This window comes from Lycorma delicatula, chromosome 5 (assembly GCF_047948215.1).
Source record: "Lycorma delicatula isolate Av1 chromosome 5, ASM4794821v1, whole genome shotgun sequence".
Lineage (NCBI taxonomy): Eukaryota > Metazoa > Arthropoda > Insecta > Hemiptera > Fulgoridae > Lycorma > Lycorma delicatula.
The window spans coordinates 126,600,727-126,623,407 of record NC_134459.1 but is presented as its reverse complement, the minus strand read 5'-3'; the positions used below and the strand labels follow the sequence as shown (position 1 = coordinate 126,623,407).

Here is a 22,681-nt window from a genome sequence, read left to right as displayed (position 1 = left end):
GTAAGGAGGATGAGGTATTATAAATAGGGATGAGCTCCTAACCCACTTTGTCAATAGTTTCCTACATCAGATGTGCTGTATGATGTTGAGCGTTGTTTTGAAGAAGAAGCATGCCTTTCTTCTGCCATCTCGGACATTTCCTCTTCGATGCGAGCTTGATTGAGAACAAAGTTCTCAATCATGGCTAAGTAGTATAGGCTGTTGATAACGTGTTGCTCCTCCAAATAATTACAGAAAATACCAAATCTCCTTCTACTAAAATACAGAGATAAATGAAATTAATCCCAGAAGTTTTTCTGAAGTTACAGTTGATTTAATTTAAAAGGATCTGAAATTCCAAGGCATGAACATTTTTATAAGTTTGCTTTCAGCAACAACTGAGTTCTTTGCTCTCTTGACATCTCCATAAAAAACAATAGTTTAACCATAGTCTCATAGAACAACTACTGGTGGCTTTAAATCCCAGATTTATTGAAAATACGTCTGCATGCCTAAAGTAACCATATATAACTTGTTATAGGCGTGTGCTCCAAGTCAGCTTTTCATCTAATATAACTCCTTGATATTTTAACAACTGTGGCAACTCTCAGTCTGATGCCATTGATAGTAAAATTATTAAAACTGTTCAGTTTAATTTACAAATATTTTACAATAGTATGAAAGCGTTTTATAACAGTGAGAAAGGTATTTTACAGTGGTTTATAAGGATATATTACATACAATAGTTTTCTCAAAATTAACTGACCTGACATTCACATTTGGACCAGTCAAAGACAAACTTCAGAGATTCTTCCATGATGTCTGCCTCTGCATTTGTAGAACTATTCATAATTACAACATGTTTGTTGTAATTACTCCCCTAATTACCCTAGGGAATTACCCTAATTACAATATGTAATGATATATTAAACATGTTTTTTTAATACCCCATTGTTTTCAGTATATCTTTATTTGTGTCAACCATTCACTGTGTTCAGTAGTTCATCAACAATAATGTTTCAAATTAGTGATGAACCTCCTTACATTTGATAGTCCTCTAACCAGTGAAACTTCTACCTTGATTCCAATTTTTATTAGCTTAATCAATTCTATTAAGAAATCACCTAAGGAACAGACCTCAACCAACCAAGGATGGTAATATCCAGACTATGGGGTTGAAACTGCTAAAAAAATTTGAAAGTAGACAGTATAAAGCCCCCTGAATATTAAAGAAAGCTCCTAAGATACTTTCTTCAAAGAAATTTAATATTTGGATCTGTTTATGACCTGCAGTAATCAGCATCTGCACAGGATTTTACAGTGTAATAAACATACTGGTTGTACAGAACTTCTAATTAGGATTCTTATTTACTGCATACTTTTTTAACCAATGCCCTGATGTTTTGAGAAATAATGATGCAGAAATTAACTGAAATGTTTAAGAATTAGTGTAATTATATTTACTAGGTTGTAGAATTAAAATTATGCTACAGAGATTTCACACAATTGCAATGCACATAAATGCTAAACTAACCCTGAAGAACTTAGACAATTTGAAAGTAGTTCTCTTTGAAAGTAGACCCTCTTTATTTAGCAGTGCTTGAAAAATACCATCAACTCTTCGCCCAAGTTTGTATACATGATAACAGAGCAGATCAACATCTAGCCCTTTTTTGGGGCTCCCTTGCAGTGGTTATTCCAGGAAAGATTATGTTCTGATCCCAGAATAATATTTTCCTATTGGGACCTTCTATGTACCCAAAAGAGCAACAGGCCATTAGCCCCTGAAATCTGTAATCTTGAATTTTTTTTTTAATTTAAGTGATTTCATTACTTAAAGATCACCAGAAACCTCATTTGAGCTTTCTCATTTTTTCATTATAGATGATCTGGGAAGTTCCTAGATCATCTTAAGTGAAAAAATATATATATATTCTGGGGACTTCCCTATTTTGTTAAACAAGTGCTTACTTTATGATCTTCCAGTTCATTGTTCTTGTTTTATCAGGTTATACTCAATATCCAGCAATTGTCGACCAATAACAATGAAGCTGAATAGATATGTTAATCTTATAATTAGAAATTCTTGTTTACTGTTACTTTTGATAGTAAGAGCAGATAATAAGAATGTTTCTCAAATATTATGGGCTAATAATTTAGAAAATAGAAAATCAAATTAAATATTAAAAGCAATTTTAGGTCATGCATCTGGCAAATTGAAAATAACTAAATAATAAATGCTAAATTCTTGTAATGTCATGTCACATAAGATCTTTCATTTGACAAACCAGCATTTTCAAGATTCAAAAATTAAACATTAGTTATATTTATTGACAATAAAAAAAATTAAATCATAATTGTTGCCTTGAGTGAAAATTGCTAAACTATTATGCTCAACAAATATTAAATCTTTAGGTTGCTCAGTTTGGCTATTATTTTTAGCAAATAGACTGATGGACAGGTAGGTAGATCGATGAGTATCATCAAATGGTTATCTCTTGAATGCCTGAAAGAAAAATTTATAATGCTGTATAATAAATCACTTTTGTACACCTACGTTGTACAGTAGAATTGAAATTATTATCTCAAGGTATAAAATAAAATTTACTTACCATTTCTAACATGCCATCCACTGTAATTTGTGACATCTTGGAATCCTGAAAAAAAAGAAGATATTTAAACACCTAATTCTTCATTTGTTTCAACATGATTTAAATATTAACATAGCTATGTATGTATGTACTTTCTTAATCATACCTCATCAGACAATATTATTGTCTGTACTGCATGTATTTTCTGGACACCTGGGTGTATTATCCAATAAATTTAATCGTATTTTATTCTTGTAAACATTCTCAGAATGATTATTTCCCTATAACATTAACAAAAATGGTCTTGGAATAAGATAATGTATTTGAGTATAGATTGGGCTCTCATTCAGTAATTAAAATACATCAACATAAAATGGATAAATATGTAAATAAATCTTTTCATGCAATGAAATTGACTTAGATAGAAAAAATAAATAAATGTGGTACAGATATGTTCATACACAATAAACAACAATAATTGCCAATAAATAAAAGTAAAACATTCAAAGAATATATGAGTATATTGAAATTTCAAACTAAACAAAGTTACAAAGGTTACTGTAACCAGTCTCTTGATTTAACCCACCAGATTGGTCTAGTGGTGAACGTGTCTTCCCAAATCAGCTGATTTGGGGAGTCAAGAGTTCCAGCGTTCAAGTCCTAGTAAAGTCAGTTATTTTTATATGGATTTGAATACTAGATGGTGGATACCGGTGTACTTTGGTGGTTGGGTTTCAATTAACCACACATCTCAGGAATGGTCGAACTGAGACTGTACAAGACTACATTTCATTTACACTCATACATATCATCCTCATTCATCCTCTGAAATATCTGAACGGTAATTACCAGAGGCTAAACAGGAAAAAGAAAGTCTCTTGATTTAGTTGTTATTTTAATGGATGATTATAATATTTGATTTGCCTAAATAATTAATTAACTGTTTATAATTTATAGAATAATGCAATTTTCAAACAATATATATTACAGAGAACAAAAGAGGATCAAAGAATTTGACAACTATCAATTACCTCTGTAATGCCTAGATTTGTATCATATCATATTTATTATCCTATGTTATGTCTATAACAAATATTGTTACTGTTCTGATATTGTTAACAGTTTAGATATTTAATATTTTCTTCATTAATTGTACTAACTCTTATTTTAACTTAAAAATAAGATAATACGACCAGTATAAGTTATGTGTTAGTCATATTATATGACATCATAGTTATCTTTATGACAATAAGAGGTAATCTTCCTTAGCTGTTTTTAGATTTTATGAGCATTCAAAATAGGTGAAAAAAAATCATCAGTCAGTCCAAATATTAGATTCTACACTTCAACTGTCTTAGAAAAATTTTTGTTCAAATTAATTTTTTCTTTGTTTTAACCAGCTTATGAAAAGTATTGTACTTTAAACAAAAATACTTTCTTAAGAAAAACTTCTTGTATTTTATGAAGAGAGGAGTTTTCTCTGCTGTTGAGCATTCCCAACATTTGAAATTTAAACTTTTGTAACATAATTCATCAAACCATAATGTAAAAATATAATAAAACATTTTTAAAAAAACTTACTTCAAAATGTTTCCTTTAGTCTGTGACCATCCTAAGTAAGGAACATGGGGATAGTCTGCTATTAAGTTTAAATTTCATTATTAGTACCATTGCTGACTATCACTGACAAGAACACAAGAAAGTTCTCAACACTGTTCTTTATTCCCAATTTCTCTGTATTTTAGTAATGCATCTATTAAAAAAGATAATAAATAAGTTCATGACTGATGATTCTTCTATTACCAGATTGACATTTTAATGATTCATGAAAAAGAAAATGTATTAAAAATAAAATTTATACAGTAGATTAATAACATACTAGTTTTATATGATGACATTCAAGTTTAATGCTAACAGCAAGTTTTTCATTGAAATTCATTTTTGGTATAACTTGAGGGTCATAATTTTTTAGTAAATCATTCCTTAAATGGTCAACCCATGTCATAGGTTTTTGAACTTCAGTAGAAGAATCTAAAAAAAAAGAAAACAATTATTTTATTTAACACAAATTAATAGTTGCAAGGAAAGAAATCTTCTAATTGTGAATAAATTGAGGAGACCTACGCAATAAGGGCATATGACAATATAGGCCCTTTTTAAAGAGATTGTATTTTTGTATTCTTCATAGCTTTGTTGGTTTCTTAACAAAACTTTATTATAATACCTTGATTTCTGACTGGATAACAGTAAAATAAATTTTCTGATAGTAATAAAGAAAATCACAGTAGTAGTCTATTCACAAGTTATTAAGTCAAGATTGTAGATATGGGTCTATTTCTAAAGTTATTTCTGAAAGTTTAATAAAAATTTCTAAAGTTATTTTTGAATTTTATTTTTTACAAATTTTACTGTTAATATAGTATTTAAAAATGTCTGATTCTAAGGGCAGTGATATTTTTCACTGTTCTTTGAATAATGAAACTACTCTATGTAACAATATGTCAACAATAAACAAAAGAGAGTATCAATCTCAAACTGTTCGAGTAGAAAAGAAATTCTGGAGAAAACTATACTTCTGCATCAGGTAAAATTATTTCTGGGAAAAAGTTTTCTCTTGTTATTGAATTTTGTGTTAATAAAAGTTGTAAAAAATTTCAAAGAGAAGATCTTGAAAATTTATTTAATCAATTTTACAGCAAAGCTTCTAATGAACAACATGAAGCCTTTCTAAGTGCCATTAAAAAAAAAACAACACTTCTATTCATAAATGCAGTTCCTGGTAAAAGGGATAGTATTTGGTATTACAGAGTAAAAACAAAAAGCACATTACAAACTATGAGTTTCATATGCTGTGCTCAGATATTTACAATTACTGTGCTAATCATAATAAAAGTCAGAAATAACCCAAATGACAACTGTATAGTACTGTTCGACATTACAAGAGAAAGGCTAGATTATAAGATAATAAAAGATGATATAATTTTTAAGTATACAAGTTGCCACTGCTTGGAATGAAGTTGAGTTTTGTAAGTATAATTATTCAATGTACATTGCTACAACAATGGTGTAGTGATCTTTATTGCTTTTTAGAGATCTAAGAAAACACCCAGAGACGTTTTTTGGTCCTTGCAAACAATCTCATTAAATACAAAATAGCTACATCCTTCAGTTTCTAAACATGCATTTAAGAACCACAATTATATATGTAAGATTCTTATTGAAGTGAGCAGGCAAAGTTTTTGGTAGCACAGCCTATGGTAATTTTTATATTCCTTTCAAATATTTCAAGACGAATGACAACAACATGAGTCTGAATTGTCAGTTATTGGCATGCAAACCAGGCAATTAAATTCAGTTAAAGAAAAAGAACAAACTTTATTTAAATTTTTAGGTCCAGAACATGTTGCTTGGTGTGAAGATCTTTTCAGTAAAACTCAACATGAAAATATAGAAGACTGTAGTGAAAATTAAGTTTATGAATAATTAACTGTCATTTTTATTTTAAATAAAATACAGTATATAATAATAACAGAAACTTTATATTCATTTCTTTTATTTAATTTTTCTTTATATTTTTTAAATTTATATTCACAATCTTGTAGACATTTCTTTTTTATTAAAAACACTTTAATGTTATGTTCTTACCTTGTACCTATTACACTGTTTAACATAAAAACAATACAACTCTATTAAAAATAGGATCAAATAAAGAAATTCTCTGTGAAAAGAACCTAAAAAACGCCAGTTACATAAAAAAGGCCTATAAAATCATTTTTTTAAACAATTTTAACCCTAAGAAACCAAATGAAAAGTTATTACCTATTATTCTAAAAAAAAAACATATCAAGGTACTATTTTTAAAAGGTTTCAAAGACTACAAAATTACAAATAAAAATTTCATACAATTGTGAAATTTTAATACTTGTTTTCCTAAATTGTTTTTGTCTAAAAGGTCACTAGTATAATAGAAAAAATTTGTTACATAGCCTTTCTCAATTACAAAAATGAATTTAAAAAAAATTAGATAATCCTTTTTTATGTTGCTATTTAAAATATTAGTTTTTTAATTTAGTATTCTTAAACTATAAAGCAGCAATGAGACTACGGTTCAAGATACTTAATGGAATACAAAAAAAGGGTAAAAGGAAATAACAGATGAGGAAATTTTAACAGATCAAGGTGATATAAAAGAATGTTCAAGGACTCTTAAGAAATTTGTACCTTATATACTAGAACAATGTCTAGAAGATAATACTTATAGTAGAACATCTGTTAGTTAAAAAAAATTAAATAAGTGATTTAGAAAGAAAAAATTGTAAGTTTGTTAAACTTTTTAAGTACACTTCTAAAATCATGTTCATGAGTTGTAACTGAGATGTTCTACAACATAACACAACTCTTCAACTTTTTTTCTCTTAGAAAAGGTATACTCATTTGAAGAACACGGAATAAATTTGCAGGAAAAGAAAAGGGTTGTCAGATCTTTGATCTTGTAAATATGTATCATTGGTCCAAGTTTAGTAATTTAATAATTCCAACATTTCTATGGGTTATTTGTCCTAATTATGCCAATAATATGGAATTTAGAAGAAAATATTGATGATGAAGAAGGCTAAGGCGATTTAAAAATTAATAAAAAAGAGGATTCAGATAGGTGAGAGCACTGAACCTCACAAAATTATTGAAGCAGAACTTAATGATCTTGTTAGTAATCTTAATTTTTCTATAATACAGCCAAGTACTGGCTTCAAGGTTAAAAAGCTGGAACCTCCTTGAAAGTGGCACTAAAGTGATTTTTTTTTTCTGTGTTAGGCAGGAAGGATTTCATCACCTATTCTCCTTACTAGATAACATACTGTCCTGCATGATGTAAATTCTTTACTGTATTTATTACTACAACATCATGATACTGTGGAATGGAGATTGTTTATAAATATATTTAAAACAAACTTGAAAGCTGCCCTCCTTCCCAATGAAAATGAGAAACCATCAATCCCTCTTGCTCATGCAACACAAATGAAGGAGATGTATGGTATTATAACATTTTTACTGATGATGATACAGTATGAAAAAAGTATTCATGACACATATGTGGAGACCTAAAGGTGATATTTTATTACCTCTAGTCTTTAACTGATTACCTTTTTTGTCCATTTTATTAGGACTGAAATTTTATTTTTATACTAAGTAATTTTGTTTCCTATGTGAATAGTACAGTAGAAGTGGGAAAAATCACATTAAAATAGACTGGCTGAAGACAGAGAAGCACTAATACTAGGAGGAAAAAATTTTATTTGTCTAGCTTTTGTGAATCCAAAAAAATATATATATTCTACAATTACACATATACACATAAAACTTGGTTTGATGAAACATTTTGAGTATCATTTCAAAATACTGTTCCTAGGCAAAAAAGGATGAGAGCTATGTAAAATTGTTGAGTGAACTTCTTGAAAACTTTAAAAAACCAGAATGCATATGTCTAACTAAAAATGTATATGTTGCATTCATATTTTTACTTGTTTTCATCTAATCTTGGCAATGTAAGGGATATATCAATGATGGAAACAAGCTATTAGGGAAAATAGAGCCCAAAATGCTTGCAAATTACTGATGGAGACTGAAAAGGGGCATTCTAGAAACTGAATACTGGAGAAAAATAAAGAAAAGCAGATATTAGGTAAGATATATCATACTATATGTTGCTAATCCTAAGTAGTAAATATTTCTTTAAGTCTGTGTTACTAGAAAATCTTATCCTCCATTCAATTTTGGTTTGCAGATTTGAAATTAGTACAAAAAATAATATAAAAAACTTGTTGAATGCATGTAATAGAAAATACTTTTTTGCAACCAGTGTTATTTTTCTGAAATTTAAGATGAATTAGCTAGAATTACTTTTGTTTAACCTCCTATTGTGAAAAGAAATACAAATCCCATTACATTTTTAATTTAATATTGTAAAACAACTTGGTTTTATGGGCTATTATAAAAATTTTATGTTGTGGTTAACATGCTTGTTTGTGTATCTATTGGCATTTGAATTTTAACTTTCATCAATCAGTTGGAATATGATCACTGCCTGCAACATTTAAAAAAAAAAAATTCACTTGCATTCTTATTTAAATGTATGAAAAAATGATTGTATTAAAAACACTTAAATGATATTATTGATAGTAACATTATATACTCGTAAATATAAACTTGAAGGTATTAAAATTTCAAAATGTCTGAAGGATTTCTTTTGCAAATAAAATTTTGCAAAGTTAAGAATTCAAGGGTTGGCTAGGCCCCACTACCCTTCAGCAAGGTCTTTGATTTTGTATTCAGACATTACAAAAGAAGTGTTACACAAATTCTCACGGTGCCTCAAATACCTACCCTAAAATGTTTAACAGCTGTTGAACTATTATCTTTACTTCCATTCTATTTATGTCAGGAAAAAACGTAAAGAAAATATGGCTTTCATCCAGATTTATCATCTAATAAGTTATAAACATCAAATAAAGTTTCACAAAATACACAATATTTACATTGGTGGCCACTGCAGATCAATATAGAAGTTAAGGGTTATGAACATCAGCTGACAATCTTCTGCAGTTATGTAGATTGTTTTTGATTGGGTCATGATGTATCCACTTTCTGCATAGTTTGTCCTTGCACCTTCTGATAGAAATCATCATGTGAACAGTATTTTCTAATTTTGCATCTCATAAATCAGTGTCAAAAATATACTACTGTTTGATTAAAATATATTATAAATTCATTTTATGAAAAAATTGTACTGGCTTCTTGCAGTCAGCCCATTGACTAAAATACTTATTAGGAAATCAGGGCCTCCTAATATTTTCTAAACCACAAAAATGAGTAATTTTGGTTTTAAAGTTTAGAAAGAATGGCAGATATAGTTTTATTTTTTCACTTGTATAACTAGTGAAAAAATTGACGAATAATATTTGATGAAAATTGGTGATGTTCAAGAATTATTCAGCCACAAACAAATAAACATACTAGTTATGTTACCTTACTCCAGGAGTAGTTAAGTCTGACTGAATTCAATTAAAAATACTATAAACAAGCTATCAAAAGCAACTTTAATTCTTTTATAATGTTTTAGGCAGATTTCATTATTTTACCCACCGGCTTGGTCTAGTGGTGAAAGCATGTTCCCAAATCAGCTGATTTGGAAGTCAAGTGTTCCAGTGTTCAAGTCCTAGTAAAATCAGTTATTTTTACACAGATTTGAATACTAGATCGTGGATACCGGTGTTCTTTGGTGGTTGGGTTTCAATTAACCACACATCTCAGGAATGGTCGAACTGAGACTGTACAAGACTACACTTCATTTACTCTCATACATATCATCCTCTGAAGTATTATCTGAAAGGTAATTACCGGGAGCTAAACAGGAAAAAGAAAGAAAGAAAGGTTTCATTATTTTAAATTATGTAGTAATGAAAATATTTTATACAGAACTGTACAGACATTCCAAAAATAAACTGAAAATTATGAAACTACTTTCTTACCATTAATTTGTATAATTTTGCCATTTTCTTCATGTAATTTGCAATCATAAAACCATTTTCCAAAAACATCTGTCCAAGTAGAGAAACCAAAATATTTAATTGGTAATGGATCAGTATCTTGCCAGTAAACAAAAGGGTCATCTTCACCTTCTTTTCCAACTTCTATTAATCCTTCTTTAGAAATGTGTATCTATAATTAAATAGGTGGTTTTAATTATCATAAATAATGATAATTTATGAATTAATTATCATTATTTTAAAAACATATCCATTTTTACTGCATAAGTTATTTCAACAAAACTGAATAAATTTACTCAAAAAAATAAACAAACACATATTAATACTCAACAGATATCAATGAACATAGATTACACTAGTCAACAAAAAAATTATTTTTTCATGTATCTGGAATCATAGATGGTAATTTTAACTAATTTCCCAGTGCTGAATTCAAAACTGTTATCAGAATTTGTGTAATACGTTACCCTTTTTTTTTTACATATAAACGATTTATTTACCAATAAATGCATAGTCACTGTGAATTCAATACTTAAAAAAAAATTATTTATGTATATTCATTTAAAATTTGTTTAAATCAACTAAATCATATTTATTCAAACACACACAAATTGAAATACATTAATACAATTATAAAATAACAGTTTCTAAAAGTCTAAATCATTGGAAACATCTTTAAATAACAGTTATTGAAAGTTTAACACGTTAGCTGTATGTCCCCGTATTGTATTGCCGCGCATCCTCGACTCTAATCGTGCTCACTAGTTACTTGCTAAGATGCTTGTTAAAGGATTCTGTTCAGTGCGTTACGGCCGACATACGAGGTGCGACAATAAAGTAATAAGACTGATGTGAAAAAAAAATGTTGCTTACCGTTTTAGTCATGTTTAGTGTTGTCTCCTTCAAAGTAGTTCCCCTCTGATTGCACACATTTATTCCAGCGCTTCTGCCATTGATGGTAGCATTTCTGGAACTCATCTTCTGTAGTATCCTCCAAGACCCTCGTCACAGCTTTTTGGAGATCTTGTGTTGTTTGAAAATGGTGTCCCTTGACCGCCATTTTGACTCTTGGAAATAGAAAAAAGTCGCACGGAGCGATATCTAGTGAATAAGGTGGCTGTGGTAGTACTGAAATTTGTTTTGAGGTTAAAAATTGCTGTACTGACAGAGCAGTATGGGATGGCGCATTATTGTGATGCAGAATCCAATTATCAGCAATGTTGGCACGGACACGAAGAACTCGTTTACGAAGTCTTTCTAAAATTTCTTTGTAGAAATATTGGTTAACTGTGTGTCCAGGAGGCACCTACTCTTTATGAACAACTCCCTTGGAATCGAAGAAGCACACAAGCATGCATTTCACTTTTGACTTTGACATGCGAGCTTTTTTTGGTCTGGGTGATCCCTTTGAGCACCATTGCGAACTTTGGCGTTTTGTCTCTGGATCGTATTGAAAAAACCAACCTTCATCACCAGTGACAGCACGGCTCAACAAATCTGGATTGATTTCCGTTTGCTCTAACAGATCGGCTGCCACATTTTTCCGTGTTTCTCGCTGTTGTGTGAGATTTTTGGGGACCATTTTTGCACAAATCTTTCTTACACCAAGATCTTCAGTTAATATTAGGCTAACCGTTTCTTGATTGATGTTGAGTTCTTCTGCAATCATTTTCACGGATAATCTTCGATCAGATCGTACGATTTCATGCACTCTGGTCAAGTTGAAATCTGTCCGTGAGGTTGATGGTCGTCCACTGCGGTCTTCATCTTCAACATTCGTTCTGCCTTCACTAAAAATTTTATGCCACCGAAAAAGTTGAGTTCTTGACATAACCTCCTCTCCAAAAGCCTTCTGAAGCTTGCCATTAGTTGTCGTCGCGTTTTCACCCAATTTAACGCAAAAAGAAATGGCATGCCGTTGCACAATATTTTGCGGTTTCATTTCTGTGACGAGAGACACAAACACGTGTTCACTTATTACAGCACAACTCACGACTGAGCAGTTGCACCAATGTGCCGCTTGGACTAGAAGTAGCTTATAGACCAAGGCCAAAGATGGTGTGCCTACACAAGCTGCAGGGTTGCCACATCTTGCAAAGAAAAATCAGTCTCATTACTTTATTGTCACACCTCGAATACTCCGTATTCGTGATCCATCAAGTGGGGCACGGGAAAATACTTCCCGTACGTATTGTATTTTTATTCTCTTTTTTGTGTTACAACCAATGTTTAAAACTAGTTGAAAGGTTTTGCCATCTATCAGAAATATTATGAACTATCATATTCCGAAACAATTTGGCTAAATTCCGTTCGACGTTTCTCAACGCTATATGAAGCGTTGGTCGCTAATACTGAAAGGTTTCTCAACCTTTTAGTATTAAGCGACCCAATTTTCAATTATAATTTTCATTGCACCCTCCCTTTCATACAATAACAATGTATACAATAATTATGTATTTTGAGGCTAAAGCTACACTACGACCTTAATTACAAACCTTACAATTTACCAAGCTTAAGTAAATTTATTGATAATTGGTAACACCGACCGCTGCATTTACAAAACCAGAATAAATGCCTCTCTATTGCTCTCTGTCTTAGTCCATCATATCGGATATTTTCGCGAGAATATCCGATATGATACGGAACGTCTGCGCGATCGTCTGCACAAACGTGTATAAATGCTGCACCTCGTTCAATCCAGCCGGTCTCAATCGAGTCGATCCTTCTATCGCTATCAAATCTATCGTGAATGTGTACGTTGTAATTTGCGTGTAAATTGCAGTTCACGCTATTAAATATTCACGGCAATAGATTTATACAGAATCATGAATAAATTTTTAAGCGGGCGTAAGCGAGCATTAGACGATATTGAAGCATCAACAATTATGCAGACGAGCGTGGTTCCGAAAATAAAATCAAGAAGATATTCTAAAAAATACTTAAATTTTGGGTTTACCAGTACTGAAGTAAATGAAGAAGAAAGACTCTTGTGTATCATTTGCTAAAAAAATTTGGCAACAGACAGCATGAAACCTAATAAACTTAAACGATATTTGAAAATGCTTCATAGTGAGTACGTTAACAAACTCCGAGAATTCTTAGTATTAAAATTAAAATCATATGAAAAGCAACATCATTTTTTAAAAAAAAAAAACTTTGTGAATGAAAAAAACTTTACTTGCCTCTTACAAAGTTTCATATAAAGTAGACAGATATAAAAAGCTTCACACCATTGGTTAAAAGCTCATTTTGCCAGCTGCAATTGAGATTGAAGAAACTATGTTTGGAGATAATTTTGCCAAACTGCAGTCCATAACTCTATTAAATGATACTGTTGCCCGTCGAATTGGTGATATAGCTGATGATGTACAGCATCAGCTTTTTGGGAAGTTGCATGACAAATTGTTTTCAATTCAGCTTGATGAGGCAATAGGTAGCAATAAAGATGCGCATTTCATTGCCTATGTTCGATTTTGTGATGGTATGTCAGCAGTAGAACTACTTTTCTGCAAACCAATAGAACTCAAAGCACAGCATACGCATTATTTTCTATCTTACATGATTTTATAAACGAGGTAACCATAAAGTGGAAAAATTGGGTCGGAATACGCACCGATGGTGCTCGTTCAATGTCTGGAAGATTTCAAAGTATACAAGCACGTGAAACAAAAATTCCCACAGTGTGTCTGGACACATTGCATGATCTACAGATAAGCTCTGGTTTCCAGAGAAATGAGTCCTGGTCTGAATATTGTGCTAACGATTGTTGTAACTGTAGTAAATTATATAAAAATGAGACCTCTAAAATCGAGAATCTTTTTTGCACTTGTAAAGACATGAGTGCAGTACATTCAACATTACTATTTTATTGCGAGGCAAGATGGTTACCACGTGGGAAATTTTTGCAACGTATTTATGAATTAAGAGATGAAATTGCCATTTTGCTAGAAGAGGAAAACCGACCGGAAGCCGAGAAGTTTTAAGATGGTTTATTTGTGATGAAATTGAGCTACTTGGTCAACATATTCGAGAAATTAAATACCTTGAATCTTCAACTCCTAGGAGCAAGTACACATATGTTAGATATGAGTCATAAATTTATTGCTTTTTGTAGAAAATTGGAATTGTGAAGCAAGGTTTTAAAGCAAAAAAAAAAAAAACCTAGAAATGTTTGGAAATGTGGATGTATGTGTTAAAACTTACAAGGTTGAAAAACAACATGTAAAAGCTGTATTTGTAACCATTGAAAATCTCTTAGCCGTGGTGGCAAAGAATTTTATAAAGTATTTTTTTTTTTTATAACTTGGTAGCAAGTTACGAGTGGGTTACAGACCCAATTTAAAATACTCCCGAAGATCTTTCAACTGCCGAAGAAGAAATCTTCATAAACTTCACGGCAAGTGGCGATATCAAAGGACAATTTAGTAATAAATCACTCTTTCAATTTTGAGCAGGGGTGGATGATGAGTTTTTTGCACTGAAAACAAGAGTATTTTGTATACTATTACCAGTTTCAGTATCCTACCTTTGCGGAACCGGATTTTCTGCGGTGGCTGCTTTGAAGACAAAATATAGATCTCAACTAAATATAGAAAAATAACTAATTGTCTATTTCTAATATTAAACCTTCCTTCGAAAAACTTTGCTCTGCAAAACAGGCCCAAGGGAGTCACTAATAATTATTAAACTTGTTTTAATTTACTATTGATAAGTTAATTATTTAATGCATTATTACTCATACAATCCTACTTATAAGTGTATTATATCAGTATAAATAAATATTTTATTATTTATTATGTCAGAATGTATTTTATTTTGCTTCCCTTTCAGTAAATTAATCAAGTTGTTAAAAAATACTTTCTTTTCGATATGCTTGTACATTTAGTGTTATTAAGCTCCCTTAGGGGGAGCGCGCCCCACAGATTGAGAAACATTGCCGTACGATATATTTGCTACAGCCAACTTTATACAGGGAATTTTCACTCTGAAGGCAGTGAAATAACTTCACATTTTAAAAGCTTCTAATTTTTTTCCTCAGGTACTCCGATCGTCCAAGTTTCACTTCCATATAAAGCTAAGCTCCAAACATATATTTTCAAAAATGTTTTCCTAACGTTTAAATTAATTTTTGAGTAAGCAAACTATATTTCTGACTAACGGTTCGTTTCGCCTGTGCTATTCGGCATTTTATATCGTTCCTGCTTCGTCCATCTTTAATAATTCTACTTCCCAAATAACAAAATACCACCGTAATCTTTTTTCATCCTATTTTTATATTCAATGGTCCATCTAGATTATTTCTACTACATTTCATTACTTTCGTTTTGTTCTTATTTATTTTCATGCGGTAGTTCTTGCGTAGCACTTCATCCATGGCGTTCATTGTTTCTTCTAAATCTGTAGGAAATTCTTTAAAAAATGAATGAAATTACCTAAAACCATTATTTTAAATAAAAACAATATTTGTAAAGTTACATTAGAAATGAACAAAGTAATTAGCACAAATGTTAAAGAATGAACTAAATCTAAATTCAAATGAAAGATTGCATTGAATTATTTAGATGAAATAAAATTAAAATTATCTGTATATTTAAAATTTAACAGTATCTGCATACCTTGTAATGAATGAATATCAAACTGAAATATTTCACTGAAAATTTAATCATAATTTTATAGTTACTTACTCTGGAAAAAATTCATTATCCACCACAAAATAATCTTGCACTAATACGAAAAAATTTTAGTTCACTGCTTGTCTAACATGATATATTCATATTTTCTAATGAGAATAATTGAAGTATTTTAAACACAAAGCATGTTTTCCGTCACATTCATCACAATACGTGTTAACCTTTTTGACTTTGTTGTCAGTTTCTCGGCTCGATAGTTTGCCGTAAAATCTTGCAATAGCCACAACATTTTCGGCGTTTCTTTTTGTTTGGTTCGGTTTTTAATGAATGAATTCTCTTAGGAGTTCTTGGTTTTTGCATCTGAATTGTTTCTGCAACCACAGCTTTCATTATCATTTCCTTAAAATTTAAAATTGAACATTTTTTTTTACATTTGCTATTGTATAAAACCCATGCATTGGTAAATAATGAACCAAATATCAATTCTAGGGCTACTTTTCTTTATCACTTTACACCTTTTTCTTAAAACTGTGTAGTAGCTACTTATTTGATCGTTGAAGTCAACACCTTTTTTAGTACCGTAATTAATTATGCGCCCTGGTTTTGTCACTGGTTCCTTTTACAACTTTTCTGTAAATATTAACAGTTGTGTTCTACTTTTGTAGTTAGCATAAGTACCTGTCGCTTGTCTTTTCACATAGTTATTATGTCATCCTTCATAGCCCCAATTATTTCTCCTTTTTTAATCATTCGGTAAACTATATTCTTCGGCAGATTTTTCTGATCTTTTCGTAATGTTCTGCACATTTTTGTTTTTCCAAATAGCAAATATTTTGCTGCGTCGATGCTTGTGTAGAAGTTATCCGAAAATAAGATCAAGAAGAATACATAATGTATTCTTCCAAATTCCGATAAATCTTTTAACAGTTCTTTAATTACAGATAACGGGTGACTCTATCCGACATTAGGGTCCTCTTTTCCCTTGTAAATTTTAAAATTATACACAAAACCATTTTTAGTGCAAAGTTTGTATATTTTCACACCATATTTATGCCGCTTATTTTTTATTACTGCCTGAAAGACAGCCGACCCCGCCATAGTATCATAGACTCATCTACTACAATGTTCTCTTCCGAAATGGCGCATTATTGGAATGTTTGTAATAAATTATCAATTAGAGAGGTTATTTTAAACCATTTACTGATATAAATACTGATACACAAAGAAACTGGATACTATTTTCTACTCTCAAACAAAATTCTTTGCTTCAGATGTAGAGGAAAAATATTTAATAAATTAAGTCGTGCAAAAACTTGAAAAATATCACAGAAATTCACTTGCCACAATACTGTTGCCAAATATAACAAACAACTGGTTTAGAAAAAACATGAAAAAACAAGCAACCTACTCAATCGTTAAATTAACATCTGCAAATAATGTTAAGAGTAACATTATTTTGTTCTTTATTTTTATTTTGTAATTGAAACAGCCCCATGACAAGCAAATTTTAAAACCTTTTTCAAGTTTATATATATATATATAGTTAATCATAAAAGAGTAAGATACAGCTTAGCTTAGAAAGTGCAGATAACTTATCAGAAAAATTTAGGGTGTATTTATCATACTGTACTGAAATGTAGGAGGGTGGAATATCATTTAAATATATATTCATTTTCCAGTAAAAGGCTGTTAAGATAATATTTACAGTACACAATCATATCAGGAACATTTTAAAAGTAAAATTCTGTTTGTTGCTTGCAATGTTTATTTATAAAACAGAACAGTTAATAATTACATAGGAGAGAAATGCTTTCCCATCGCTGTTCTGTTCACGATACAGACTGGGCATATAGTGAACATAACTCTTTTCAAAGAAAATAAGTTTACTAGTTCCTACTGTACCTCAGGTGTTTTACATACGTCTTAGTCATAAGAAAGACTGGGGCAGATGGTGAAAACAACAAATTAATATTGTTAAAAAACTATCTATTTGAAAAATGGAACTGTTATGGATCAAATGTATACAAGAAAGAAGATATGATAAAATACATGCAACGACCTCATTATAAAGAAATATTATTGACTGTATTTACATACATTGTATGAGATATTACATTCAATAATATGTTTTGTAATATAATAAACACATTTGTTATGAAAGTTCTTACATGTATTGTATGCCACTTATTGATATATATATATATATATATATATATATATATATATATATAACATTTATGATATGCGTCGACAAGATTAAGTTATTATTACATAAAGTTAGTAACACAAAATTTTTTGACAAAGTTCAATAATTTAACAATCATAAATCACAACACTTAAAGAAAATCATGAATTGGGGTTAATTGAGTCAATGTGAATTGGACGACTGATGTTGTAGGTATTTTTCAACAATATTGAACAATATTCTTTATATGAAGGAATTAATTCTTACTGAATATTCGTCATGAACAATCCGAGCACAAAATAAAACACGGGGAATTACCGCAAGGCAACTGGTTAGTGCAGATGGTGTTGCCAGTCACTAGAGTGAGGAAGAAGACTATACTCACTTAAAGAAAGGGGATTCCCCAGTTCCACCATAGATTAAATAATAAAAAGTTCTGTGCTTTTTTATTCGGTCCAATTTGCAGGTGCAACAAAAATATGAAAAAAAAATGGTTCAAATTTTTAATTCAGATTACAAGATATTATTTATTGTGAAATTTTGCCACCCCCAAAAAGTGCCGTCCAGAACGGGTCGCCCTCACTGCCCTCGTTACACTACGCCACTGCTATTGCTGTTCTTTCTTTAAATGTCGTTTCATTTCCTAATTTTCCAACAATTTCCAGTTACTGTTCAATTTTTTTTCAGCATAGTATTGGGTCTGTCTGCTTAAACATTATTATATCTGGGCCCATGTGAGACTATTCAGTTGGTTGTTTCACATAGTCAAATTTAATGTTAACAACAGTATCACAGTTCAAGGTGGTTAATAGTATATTTGAAATTGGTAAAATTATTATTTAGGGAAAAACCAAATTATTGCATTTGTAGTGAAATAATTTGATTACAGTTTTTATATAGATTTGACCAAAAGATAAGTTATTGCTTTCTCTGTTTTTTAAATATATTAGTCTTATTATTTAATTGTATAACAATTATTGTATATTATATAATTACCCAAAATCCTCTGAGCTCACTAGAAGACAGCAGGTCAGCAGTCATTACTGATGATTTTGTTAGAGATCTTTTTGACCTTCTAATAGCAGAAAAAGTATTTTTACCACCACCCAGAACAACCTCATAAACAGGTAATGTATCTTCTAATGAATCAGTTACAGAAAGAATAACATGAGCATCACTCCTTGCTTGAACTAGAAATCTCATATATAATTCATTTCCTTTGAAACTTGATTCAGGAAAACGAAACAGTTTGTTATATGCATATCCATACGTCAAATATATTTTACAGTCTGGATCTGTCAAATTTTTAAAACTAAATTAATTGAAAGTAATTTATTTTTATTATACAATTATGATATTAACAAAGCTGATTTTTATATATATATATATATATATATATATATATATATATAAGTATAAGTATATAAGTATATATATATATATATACTATATACTTATACATATATATATAAGTATATTGATTTTGTTTAGGACAAAATGGAACACCTTGGATCACCAATAGGTATGTTAGAAAATGTTTGTTGCATGTCTATTTTTTTTTTTTAGCAGAAAATAATGATAAAGCTCAAAAACTGATTTTTCTTTAAGGGTTAAATATAAACAGAGAATTTTTAAAGTATGATTCATAAAAAAAATCTAGAGTATTTTTTACTCATCAAGGTCAGTAATGATTAAATATTGGTCATTTTTTAAAATAAAACGAAATGAAATAATTATTTGCCATTTTGTTTCTTTTCAATATTATTGAAAATATTTGTAATGTTATTCAGAAAAAACAATACTAACCAAACAATTTTATATTAACATAATATGAATCATACAATTTTTTGATTTTATCACTGGTTATGAAATTATATAATGTTTTTCAAATACTAAAAATTAAATGTTAAATTTAATGGAAACAATCAGTGAACAGTAAACTAAGTCAATGGGGAAGGCAAGCAGCAATTATGATTTAATGTAATGATATAAACAGATATAATAATGGGGTGTGTGAATTTGAAAATTATTTAGCTGTAAAAGGTGGATAAAGGTATGAAAGATAATGAGTGAAACGAAAGCTATAGAAGGTGTGTGGGATAGCAGCAATGAAGCATTGTGAATTCTGCCACAATTGTATGTTTATGAAATACAGCATATTATTATAAACTTTAGTTGAATCATATGTAAACAAGATAACATCACATCAATCAAATTTTAAGATAATAACCTCTAAATTTTACCCTCAGCATATATCTAAGTGTAAACATCTTACAGCTGAAAAGTTTCACACACTAAACAATTCCAAGGATAGGCAAAATTGTTCCATTAGAAAATCTCAAGTGACTAATTTCTACAGGAAAAAAAATTTTGATACAACACTATATTTAGATGGCCAATCTAAAATAGTATTGTGCTGCTTTTATCCTGGGTAAAAATTCCTTGATCGTTTGACTGTGATTGAGATAGACGTTGTTTATGTCAAGGTGCCTAGAACGGGTCTTTGGTTATTTTTGGTGAAATTGTTTATTATGCTCTGTGGTTTCATGATTAGATCATCCTTTCTTACCAACTTTTTCCTTAATTTAGGTAATTCTTTCTCATTTTGATTTCCTTGGGTATATTTTGTATAACCAAAGTTTCTTTTGGTAGCGTCCTTAGCATAGACATAGAAAGGTGGATGCCAATGATGCTGGGATCTCAACAGATAGTGTCCCCTTGGTGTGATGCAATGATGTTTGCTACCAGGAACTGTTTCCAATGGTTGCACAATACGCATAATAGCAAGGTGCTTATTGGTTACAACCAGGCCTCTTAAAATACAAATAAAAAAATTCTTCTTTTCAAGGTATAAAATATGCAGTTTATTTGTTCCAACTGCAGAATTTACAAATGCAGATGTTTGAGAACAAATATGATTAAAATTGAATTCTACTCTTTTCTCTGTAAGATCTGCTGCTCTTCAAAATTTGATGTCCCAGATAATTACCTTCCTATTGCTATTATTGCTATAAGATCTTAGTATTAAATACTAAAATAGATGATCCCCCAAAAAAATAACAGCTTTCTTTTATCAGCCAGGGTAATGTGATTTTACTTATTTGTTTTTGAATTAGACACTGACTCATAACATGGAAAAATGAGCTCAATAATTATTTGATTAGCAGTCTCAAGGCAACCATTCCTAAGAAAGTCTTGTTAACTATTTAATCTTTATGATGAAAGTATAAATTTGATTACACATAAATTTAGTGAAAAGTAACCTTTTATTGAATAATCAATACTGAATACAGCATGCTGTTTAAATTGGTGAAAGAATTTATGCCCATCTACCAAATTTATATTTGATCCAACATCCTATTACATTTGACCCATTCCTTAAGATTTGAGGAATAGAGTTGTGGTTAGCAACTCATCTGTTACTATATTTAACTCTGGTTATACAATTTTTGGGAAATAAATAGTAAACCATTGAAATAACCAAAATTCTTAAATGAAAAACAAACCACCAGAAAACAAAACTTTCTTTGTATCAGTTTTATGTCTGTAACCGCAGATTAACATGATAATTTTGAAGATTTTTTCACATGTAGAATTTTAATAAATAATAATAGTTTTTCCAATTTCACTCAAACTACAATAAAAATTTCAACGTATACTAACTCTTAATAGATACTGGAATGAAACTTAATAACGTATAATTCAATTCAGATTATATAATAATTAATTAAAAAATTAATATTAAAATTAATATCTTTAAAAGTAATATTAGTTAATAATTACTGATGATTATAGATATTAACTATTACAATAGATGTTATTTAAGGAGTAGAAAAACCAGTCAACTGGCAGATAACTAAAAAATAAACATGCTCTTGAAGAGGGATAATAAATATTTAAAAAATGACTTGTTACTCTTTCATAATACTTCTTTGGTGTATCTGGGGTTAGATTAATCTAGAGTGAGTATAAACTATTTTGTTTTAAATGTTATTTAAATAGATCAGTAAAGAAATCAATATGGTTCCATCTTTTGCTGGTCTGGACCAAATGCAGCTTATCAGTTCTTGGGTCTCTTCTGTCTACATTTCAGAAACTTACATAATAATATTATAAAAATAAACACTAAAAAAAATAATTTCTTTTAAGTTTTAAAACTGAAGAATTAACTTAATTTAAAATTGAATAAGTTGTCAAAATATTTACCTCGATCTGTGACTATTGGGTTTACCCCAATGATAAGAAGTTTAATAAGTAGGAGAAAAGAGATGAATTTTAAAACGTCTAACATTTTTTAATAAGAAAAGAAAGTATTTTAAATTTAAATACTGTTTATTTTTCTTATATCAGAATGTATTTCTATAATAATTCACTTTCAGTACAATAAGAAAAATAAATAATCAGTTGTAAAACAATTAAATGATTTAACTGAATTCTGTTTTCTGAAGAGCTAAACTAATAATGATTCTATTTTATTTTTATGAAGTTTATTTTTATCATTTTTATTTTTATATCACTTCTTCCTTCCTGTTATATTTCATCCCACTGAATATATCTATCAATTAATATTATTATCTCACTTGTCATTGATAATACAATCAACCAAAATCGTTAAGTCCATTTACCATAATGCATGATAGGTATTGTTATTTTTAATCACTTTTCATAAAACAATAATGTAAATCATAAGAACTAATACATGGCATTAAAAATTATTTTGAAATAGAAATACACACACACACACACACACAC

General features: G+C 29.8%; 1 protein-coding gene across 1 annotated transcript in view; it reads right to left on the bottom strand.

The window, feature by feature from the left end:
• The window catches only part of LOC142325355 (neuronal acetylcholine receptor subunit eat-2-like), a 40,282-nt gene extending 17,908 nt beyond the window's left edge, over positions 1-22,374 (bottom strand). Inside the window, exons 1-5 of the mRNA XM_075367015.1 lie at positions 22,136-22,374; positions 18,926-19,224; positions 10,097-10,286; positions 4,450-4,601; positions 2,592-2,636 (exon numbers count right to left, since the gene is read on the bottom strand). Of these exons, the coding sequence (XP_075223130.1) occupies positions 2,592-2,636; positions 4,450-4,601; positions 10,097-10,286; positions 18,926-19,224; positions 22,136-22,220 (771 nt within the window). The 5' untranslated portion in view covers positions 22,221-22,374. The remainder of the gene's footprint in view (positions 1-2,591; positions 2,637-4,449; positions 4,602-10,096; positions 10,287-18,925; positions 19,225-22,135) is intronic.
• Positions 22,375-22,681: the final 307 nt, after the last annotated feature.